General features: G+C 52.7%; 1 protein-coding gene across 1 annotated transcript in view; it reads left to right on the plus strand.

Annotated features, from left to right (window-relative positions):
• The window catches only part of TESMIN (testis expressed metallothionein like protein), a 34129-nt gene extending 24715 nt beyond the window's left edge, over window positions 1-9414 (plus strand). The window contains exons 6-9 of the mRNA XM_044261240.1: window positions 4551-4653; window positions 5602-5739; window positions 7525-7700; window positions 9222-9414. Coding sequence (XP_044117175.1) covers window positions 4551-4653; window positions 5602-5739; window positions 7525-7700; window positions 9222-9414 — 610 coding nt within the window. The remainder of the gene's footprint in view (window positions 1-4550; window positions 4654-5601; window positions 5740-7524; window positions 7701-9221) is intronic.
• The last annotated feature ends 604 nt before the right edge of the window (window positions 9415-10018 follow it).

Genomic DNA, 10018 nt, shown 5'->3' on the forward strand with positions numbered 1-10018 from the left:
TCTGGTAATGGACTTGTGGGTTGCTTCCACCTTTTGGCTCCTGTGAATAACGCCGCTATGAGCACTGGTGAACAAGCATCTCTTCGAGTCCCTGCTTTCAATCCTTCTGGGTAGAGATGCCCAGAAATGGAACCCCTGGATCATATAGTGAGTTCGTGTTTTAACTTTTAGGGGAACTTCCATTCTGTTTTCCACAGAAGCTATGCCATTTTACATTCTCACCAGGAATGCACAGTCTTATTTTGTGGTTTTTTTTTTTTCAAAATTTTAAAAAGATTATTTATTTATTTATTTGACAGAGAAAGAGATCACAAGTAGACAGAGAGGCAGGTGGGGGTCGGGGGTGGGAAGCAGGCTCCCTACTGAGCAGAGAGCCCAATGCAGGGCTCAATCCCAGGACCCTGAGACCATGACCTGAGCCAAAGGCAGACACTTAACCCACTGAGCCACCCAGGAATCACTATTTTGTGTTTTCTGTTTCTAGTTTTTTCTTTGCTTCTTTTTGCTAATATATGTTTTAGCAATGATGGCAAGGTAGAGGAAGTTGAAAGTGAGATGAGTTAGGAGGCTATCACAAGAGTATAGAAGAGGCGAGAAAGACCTGAACTGAGGCAGGGATGGTAGAACAAAACAGAGACTTAAGAGATATTTCAGATATACATTTACTCATTCATTCCTCAAATATTTCTTAATTTCTGTGGTTTCAGGAATGAGAAAGACTGAAATGAACAAGATAGTCATGGTCTCTGCCTTCTTGGCACTCACAGTCTAAGTGGGAGATGGACATGAATAAAATAATCATATAGGTAAAGATCAGAGTGGAGATATGGAAAATGTGGTAAAGGAGTGATAGTGGGTGTGTGGGGGTGGGGGAGGGGTAGATGATCAAGTGTGAAAGCCAGGGAAGACCTCCCTAAGGAGGAGAGTTTGGATGCAGAGAGTTAGTCAGGTGGAGGTAGATTGTAAGTGGGTGGCTAACGATGTTCTAGACAGGGGAAACGGCCCATGTAAAGGCCCTGTGGCAAGAGAGGGAAGGTACAGTCTTCTGGGAACAGAAAGGAGGCCAATGTCACTGGTGTAATATTGTTTACATTCCAAGATATATTAAATAATCTAAATGTTCAGTGTGAAGAGAATTATTAACTGAATTATGCTGCTTCTGTAAAAGGGGACACTGTGCAGTCACTGAAACAGTGTCTAAATCTATGTACATTGGAAACACTCGTAATAGTGATAAGTAATAAAAACCAGTTGTTAGAGTGATTACTAATACTGATAAGTAATAAAAACACATTGAAACAATGTTTAGAATATGATCTTGTTTTTGTTTGTATATAATATATAATCAACATATGTTTATTTCAGTATGTATAGTTTTAGAGAAAAAATCTGAAGTATGTTCATCAACTGATCATTTCTAGGGAGTGGAAATCTGAGTGATTGTAGTTTTTTTTGCTTTTTGCTAATTTATATCTAAAACTTTTATTCAACAAATGTGATTTACTTGTATAAAGCTATAATTGAAAAAAAAAAAGACATTTCTGAGCCAGAATTGGTAAACTTGATAACTTCTCGGGTATGGGGGAGGAGAGAATGGTGGTAACAGTCAGAAGGGACTTGGGATTCTGTTAGTGGTGGATGGCACCACGGACGCAGAGAGGGAGCACGGCTTGAGCAAAGTGGAGTGGGAGAAGATCACAAGTTAAGGCCAGACACGCTGAGTTGGAGGTAGAAATGTCTGACAGGAAGCTGGGAATGCAGTTCTGGAACAGGAGAGAGTCACAGCTACTGAGACAAACGTGCAGTGAAGATGTCCTTGCATCTCCAGCAAGGAGGTCATTGGTTGCCTCTGAGAGCTGGTAGGGCAGAGAAGAAGGTCGGGGTGCAGTAGGACGAAGGGTGATGGGTGACAAGGAAGGATAAGCAGCCAATGTAGATCATCTTTCCCGGCATTGGTGGAAGAAGAAAATGAGCATTTTAGGGTAGAAGACAGACTAGATTTGGCAATCGAGATTTAAAAATTTTCAACATAAAATTTAAAAAAGCAGAGGGGCAAGTGTGAATCAATCAAACCAATCACCAAAGTATGTAGAACAAGAGAAGAAATGTGCCTGGAGTGGACCTCGGTAAATAAGCATAGTTTGGGTATAAAATTCTAGATTGTTGGTTTCCTCTCAGAGCTTTGAAGATACTGTTTTTACTATATCCCTTTCTTTCTCTTTTTCTTTCTTTCTTTTTTCCTTTCTTCCTTTCTTTCTCCTTCTTTCTTTTTTAAAAGATCTTATTTATTTATTTGTCAGAGAGAGAGGGAGAGAAAGAGCACAAGCGGGAAGAGAGGCAGGCAGAGTTAGAAGCAGGCTCCCCACTGAGCTAGGAGTCCGATGCAGGGCTCGATCCCAGGACTCTGGGATCATGACACAAGCCAAAGGCAGACACTTAACAACTGAGCCACCCAGGCATCCCTCCCATTATTTCTAGCAGGAAGTAAGCTGTCAGTCTAGATAAGCTGTCTTTCCTCTCTGGGGCTTTTAAGATTTTCCTTCTGTCTTTTTTCCTTGTATTTATCTTTTTGGGGCTCATTATGCTTCTGAAGTCAGAGGGCCCACAACTTTCAACACTCACAGGTATCTTCATTCCACAGCCTCTTCCCTTTTCTCTCTTCTGTCCCGTAATGCCGATCTGCCGTGTGCTAGCCCCTCTAGCTGTGCGCCGCTCCTCTTAACCTCTTTTCTGTGTTTTTAATCTCTTCATCTTTTTATGATGTGCCTTGATCTGATTTCTTTGTCTTTCAGTTTATCCTTTCTCACTTTTAATTTAGTTATTTTTATCCAGATAATACACGCAAGGGGAGGACCTGGGGCTTGCTCCCTCCTCATTAGAATTTCAACCAATTCTCTTCTCTTCCCACCCTCTCCCACTCCACTCCAGAGCAGCCTGGAACCACTGAGTCCGGAGTCTTCCGAGCTGCTTCCTTGCTCTCTCCCACTGGCCCAGGGTTCAGGGTCCTTCAGTCTGCTGTCCATAACTCTCCCCTCTGCTTTCCAGCCTCTGAACCTCTGTTGTCTCTTCCCGCTTCTGCCCACCCCACTGTCCATCCCAGTGCTCCGGAAGCCCTATGAGATGCTCTCCTGTCTCCCCTGTGCCTGGGAGGGGCATGTAGCCCCAGTGCTTCTACAAAGGGGATTTGTGGGGAAGTTGTCTTTTGGGATCCTTGCTTTATGGGGTGCAACTCTCACCTTCTGTAGCCCAGACTTGGTCTTCTGCTCTCGCAGGAGCAGGCTCTGGTCACCGGGAACGGCGGGCGCCCCAGGATGACACTGGCAGCTACAGAACTCTCCCCTTTGGATTCACGGTTTCTTCTTTATTTCATCTCTGACAATCTCCTTTGCTTTCCTATTGGCTTGACATGTATTTTACTCTATTATTTAAAAGAATTCAGACAATAAATATTGAAAGAAAAATGTTTAGGAATTCTGTAACAGTGAGGTTTGTGCAAACGTGCAGTCTACCGTGTTGCCGGCCCTGGGCCCTCCTGGCGTCACAGGACGCTTGTACCGGAGACACATCCGTGTGATGTCCCGAGCTCCCCTGGGTGATCCCTTGAGACGGGCAGGTTAGATGCCACGACTTCCATGTTCCAGCTCAGGACGCTGACACGTCGCCTCTGTCAGGTAACACGGGGGCCTGGTTTGAAGCTCCCTTCAGGGACTCATGCCCTCCCGAGAGAGCGGCGCGGGTCTTGTTCTGTCACAAGGAGGAGTGTGGAGTGGCCGATGAACTCCCGAAGCCTCTCTGGGGTGCAGGTTATAGGGAAAGTACTGGGAATCCTTGTCTCAACGTTGAAGTTTCACATGAGTTGAGGAAAGTGTCTTATCCTCGCCCATGCTGAACCCGCGTAAGCCACAGGTCTCCGCGCGCCCCTCCTGGACAGTCCGAGGGCAGGTGTCGTAGCCACAAACTCTGACAGGTCTTCCGGGAAAACCCATTCTGTGCCTTTAGGACCTCCGGAAGCCCAGGGCACAGTGGACACGTCTGGGGAGAGACTGGGCTAAAATCTGTTCTGTAGACTCCGAATTCACGAACAACCCTTTCACGATGAGAGAGTCCGAGTGCAGTGGCCTCGCACGCGGTCCCTCCCATGCGTCTCCTCCTCCGCACGCCAACGGGGAGTGGAAGGAAGATCGAACCCAAGCCAGGTTCGGCCTCCAGGCCCCATTCGCTTCCACGGACAGTCACGGTCTGGCCAAGAAGAGGGCTCGGCTGGGCGCGTGTGGGTGGCCAGGGCCGGCGGGGCGCTCCGGGGAGAGGGTCCGTGGGCACGAGGCGCAGGGGACAGTGGACGGCCGCGGCTGGGGCTTGCCCTGGTTTCTCATTCTCCCCGCCAGTCCCAGGACAGCATCTACCCAGGTGCTCTAGCTTTCACACAGAAGGAGTCAGAGGCTCTAAATAAGAGTTGCGGCGGCCTCCAGCGCACTGGCCGGCTGAGTCCCCACGCGTGTTGCTGTCCCCACGCACCGCGCCTCTTGACACGCTGTGCTGTCGCTTCCCAGGTACTGTGACTGCTTCGCCAGTGGGGACGTCTGCAACAACTGCAACTGCAACAATTGTTGCAACAACCTGCGCCATGAGATCCAGCGGGTCAAGGCCATTCAGGTAATGTTTTTTCCACCGAATCCATGCATCTAAAAGTGTCTAAAAGTGCTTGAGATACGGGGTGCCTGGGAGCTCGGTTGGCTAAGCGTCCGACTCTTGGTTTCGGCTCAGGTCACAATCTGAGGGTCGTGAGATCGAGCCCCGCATCAGGCTCTGTGGGGGTCTGCTACAGCTTCTCCCACTCATGCTTTCTCTCTCTCTTTTTGCTTTCCCTCTGTTTCTTTACTTAACAAATAATGTGTTACTAGTTTCAGAGGTGGAGGTCAGGGATTCGCCAGTTGCATATAGTACCCAGTGCTCATCACTTCTCGTGTCCTCCCTCATGCCTGTCACCCAGTGACCCCAGCCCCCACCAGCCTCCCCTCCAGCAGCGCCCAGTCTCTCTCCTAGGGCTCAGAGTCTCTTATGGTTTACCTCCTCCTCTGATTTTATTTTATTTTTAAAGATTTTATTTATTTATTTGACAGAGAGACAGTGAGAGAGAGCATGAGTGAGGAGAAGGGCAGAGAGAGAAGCAGACTCCCCATGGAGCTGGGAGCCCGATGCGGGACTCAATCCCAGGACTCGGATCATGACCCGAGCCGAAGGCAGTCGCCCAACCAACTGAGCCACCCAGGCGCCCCCTCTGATTTTATTTTATTTTATTTTTCCCTCTCTTCCCCTATGCTCCTCTGTTCTGTTTCTTAAATTCCACATAGGAGTGAGAGCATATGATCATTGCATTTGACTTATTTCGCTTAGCAGAACACCCTCTCTTTCCATCCAAATGGTTGCAAAAGGTGAGATGTCGTCCTTTTTGATGGCTGTGTATTAGTCCTTTGTGTCCTGTGACTAATCCTAAAGCAACAGATGGATTAACGTAGCAGACAACTGGGATACCTTTCACGGAACATGATTTTTACATAGTAAAGTACATTTTGATGGAGTTTCGTGTTTTCTGTCTTATAGGCGTGTCTTGATAGGAATCCGGAAGCTTTCCAACCAAAAATCGGGAAAGGGAGGTTGGGAGGCGTGAAGCCTCGGCACAACAAGGGCTGTAACTGCCGGCGCTCCGGCTGCCTGAAGAACTACTGTGAGTGCTACGAGGTGAGACGCCCCGGCCCGGGTGCAGGGGGACCCGCCGATGACCCCGGGGCCCCTTCGGGAGCCCGTTGCCCGCCTCGAGCCCACCATGAGCGCCCAGCAGAGGCTCCTGCCCCGTGGCCCGGCCCGCTCTGTGGCAGCAGGTCAGGGGCTCCCAGAGGCGGGCCTTGCCTCCTCCGCGTGGAGTCTCATCCCCGGGCCGGCGCCCCGAGACCACAGTGGACCGCAGGGCCGCCAGGCTGAGCGCACAGCGGGGCAGAGCAGTTCCCAGGCCGGAGTTTCTCGGGGACTCACTGGCCGTGCAGGGGCTCACTCTCTCCCTTCAGCTTCCGCCTCCATTCCTGGTGTTGGAGGAGAGGGAGGGACAGAGGAAAGAGCCCGCAGGCCCCAGCAGTGAAGGAGCCGGGAGGGCCCTTCCTTGAAAGGCTCTCCCTTGGTGTGCTTGCGGTCTTCGGGGGCAATCTGTGAATTTTATTTGTACAAGGTTGTCCCAGACGGTCAGGCTTGAGAAGAGTCCTCGTGATTCTGGGGACACGTGCTGGAAGCTCTGAGTGAGCAGGCCCAGCCTCCCCCCCAGCTAGGGTTTTGGAAATGCGGCCCAAGTCATGCCGAGATACAGGATTCAAGCTGTGAGTGCCAACCACCCCCCCCCCCACCGCGCAGCAGGCTTCGGATGTTCTTACAGCGTCTCTGCCTGATCTTCACCCACTTTCCGGAGGCTGAGCCTCTGCCAGGCAGCAGCCCACGTGAGCCCACGCGGGTGTCCTGTGCTCTTGAGAGTCGACTGGAAATCCCGAAGGGCTTCTTGCTCAAAAAATCCAGGGGGCAGAGTATTTGATGTGCATCTCTGAGGAACCCCCCCCCAGCAGCTGAGACAAAGAGGGAGGCCAGCCTGAGCCAGGGGGAGGCCCTGGCTTCCAGACATGCTGTCTTGTGCCAAGAAGCCGAGTTCCCCCCACAAGCAAGTGGCCAGGGCCTCCCTTAGGACAGCCACGCAAGGCAGGCCCTCGGTGGGTCTCCGACTCTCCCCAGCCACACGTTCCCTGCAACAGCAGAGCCAGCAGGACACAGGCCCCCCTTGGGACATGACATGGGCTTGGGTCCAGGGCACCGCAAGAAAGCAAACACTGCATTCAAGCCGGTCCAGTGCAGGTGCGTGGATGCTGGACTCCGCTGGGCGTGCAGTGGCACAAAGTCTAAGAGACAAGACGCGTTCCCTCGTCAGAAATACCGAGCGTCCTCTGATGACCTTAGTTGCCATCGCTGGGCACAGATCTCAGAACAAACATAAGAGTAATGAAAAGTTTGAAATATTGAGAGCGATACCAAAATGAGACACAGAGCCACGAAGTGAGCAAAGACCATTGGAAAACCTGTGCCAACAGGCTTATTGGATGCGGCGGGGTAGGGGGAGCCACAAACCCCCCATGTGTGGAAACGCAGTATCTGTGAAACGCGGTAAAGGGGGGGTGAGCTGAGAGCTGGGGGCCGGGACCCTAGGACCCGTGTTCCAGCCCGGGCAGCGCGCGGACCCCCGCTCGGGACTCACGCCCACACTCACACGCCAGCCTTCCAACCCCCCTCCCCGCGTCTGTATGAAAACTGCAGATTAAATACACACATGCACGCACACACACACACATGCACACACACACGCACGCACACACACACATGCGCACACACACACACACACACACACACAGAGTTATTTAAGGTCCAAATAGAATGTGTTGTTTTTTGGTGACTTATAGGGCAGTCTAATTTTATTGAAGCATTTTATGTTACCAGGCCAAAATTATGTGTTCTTCTATTTGCAAATGCATTGGTTGCAAAAATTATGAAGAAAGCCCAGAACGGAAAACCCTAATGAACATGCCCAACTCTATGGAGGTTGGAGGGTCTGAAGGCGGCCACCAGTTGTCACCAGCTGAATTCTCAGGACCAGCAAAATTCAGACAAGATCGGTAGGTACTGTGAACCCAGCCTCCGAAGAGGGGAAAATGAGGTTAATTTGAGAAAGTCAGTCTATATACTGGAAAGAGCATGTGTGTGTGTGTGTGTGTGTGTGTGTGTGTCTGTCTGTCTGTGAGGGGGGGAGGGGTGGGGATGAGGTGGCAACTCCCCTGCTGGACCAGCCTGAGATTCTATTCGCTCTTTCCGCGGGGGCCCCCACTACGGAGACCGCTCTGTGCTGTCTGTCCTCACGGACAGAGCTACCCACGTTGTGGACAAGCAGAGGGGCCCGGTGGGGATCGCCGACGGGCCAGCGCTCCCGGGCAGCGAGGGCAGGATCTCTGGACCGCAGGCACCTAACCGGCTGCTGGCCGTGTGGGGAGACAGCCTGCCCGCCGCGCTCCTTCCTACGGGGCGGTAAAGTGCCTCACACTAGGTGGGTAGCGCCCCACTGAGCTGGGCTGAGGCCACGTTATAAGCCCAGCGGGTCTCAAAGCTTGGGCGATAATTTCACTATGTATTAGACTTGGTTTATCCACTTGAAAAAGTTCCTTTCAATTCAATGCCTTGAGTGCGCTCATGATAACGTACCAGATGTCTCGAATTCATATCATTTTGCCAAGCCGAGTTCGTGCTTATTTGGTCAGAGACACCAGAGGTACTCGTCCCTGGGCGTGCAGGGGTCTTCACCAGTAAAAGGCCACCAAACACGGCCTCACTGTCTGTGAACGGGGGAGCGGAGATGTTCTCTCCGGAGCTGCGGGTCCCAGCCGGTGTGATGGAGACTTCGGAGGTCGGAGTCTGGCCTCCAGGCATTACGGGTCTTCCCGGTCGGCCCTGTTCCTTCGTCTTGAACAAGTCATCGCGTGTCGTCGGCACGGAGAGATTCTAACCCGTCCCAACCCCATGTCTGTTCTCGCCCTCCGACTCTTGCCAGCACTGGGGGACGTTTTCCTGAGTTCCTGCAGTCTGAGCGCGATGTGGGCAGCCGTGCAGCGAAGCCTCGTTGCCCCTCGAGCTCAGAGGGGCCCCGGCCAGTCCTGTACGACAGAGTCCTGCTGTTCAGGGCTCCCGAGGGGGGCCTTCGGAGCGGGGGGGGGGCCGTGCCAACAGCACCCCTCCACGGGGATGAGTCCTCAGGGCGGTTGGCCTCTGGGAGCTCAGGTGCCCCCGGGGCCGGAGCTGGGAGCAGGCTGCCCGGCGCTTCTCTAGGACCTTGTCTTACCCAAGAGACCTGCCTCTACCCCTGCCCGGACCCCGAGCTGGATACTGTCACCCCACAGCCCCTGCAGGTTGCAAGTGATCTCCTCCGGACCGTCCTCAGACCCTGCGGTGACGGGGGAGTCGAGAGGTGGACGGGTCACTCCTAAAGGCAAAATGCTGCGTATGGTCACGGTTTCCGGTACGAGGAAGCTGGCATTAGACTTCACCGGTGACCCGCTGTAAATCCCGTGACCAGGACATCCCCTTACCCTTAAGGTACTTAAGGCGTGGCACGGGGGCCCGGCCTGTAACTGCTCTGTTCCCGCCAGGCGCTCGCCCTCGTGCATCTCCTGGGAGGTGGTGGAGGCCGCGTGCGCCTGCCTGCTGGCCCAGGGCGAAGAGGCGGAGAAGGCGCGCTGCCCCGATGGCCTGGCGGAGCAGATGATCCTGGAGGAGTTCGGGAGGTGCCTGTCGCAGATTCTCCGCATCGAGTTCAAGTCCAAAGGCCTGAAGCTTGAGTAGAGTTAGTGTGGGGATGGCGGAATGCGCGCAGGCCTTGTTTCGATGTTCTGAGGGAAACGGATGCGTAGTTTAGAAAGGTTGTTGGAGGGACACGAGGCCAGGCCTGGTCAGCGGCCGTGTCACTAAGGTCAGGCTTTCCCTCTGCATCCGGGGGCCGGGAGGATCTACTCAGAGGTCTCGGTGAGGGTTTCGGTGAGGGTCTCAGTGATCACAGACCCCCTTTTGGAGGAAGCGTGGGACACAGCTCACGGTGGCCGTCTGGCCCCGGGGACAGAGCGGCTCCCGGCGACTCTGGGAGCACCGTCCGCACTGCCGGTGCCGGCAGGCTCTGGGGAAGCAACGGCCCATTCCCTCGCCTTCACCCTGTCTTGGAAATTTTCCTCTGGAGGCTTCTCTGCCTAAAAAGCCGTAATGATTTTTCACTAAAAGAATTTTGAAATAAATTCTCCAGATGGACTGCTAAGATACAACTTAAAATCTCCAGACAAGTAGAGAAAACCTTGAGGAATTCCCAAGTGCGGACATTTTCCCAGAGTCACACAAAATCTCCGCTCCCCTCGGGCCACCCTGCAACACGGGCAGCGGCTCGTGCTTGTGCCTGCCA

Source organism: Neovison vison, chromosome 7 (genome assembly GCF_020171115.1).
Source record: "Neovison vison isolate M4711 chromosome 7, ASM_NN_V1, whole genome shotgun sequence".
NCBI classification, from domain to species: Eukaryota; Metazoa; Chordata; class Mammalia; order Carnivora; family Mustelidae; genus Neogale; species Neogale vison.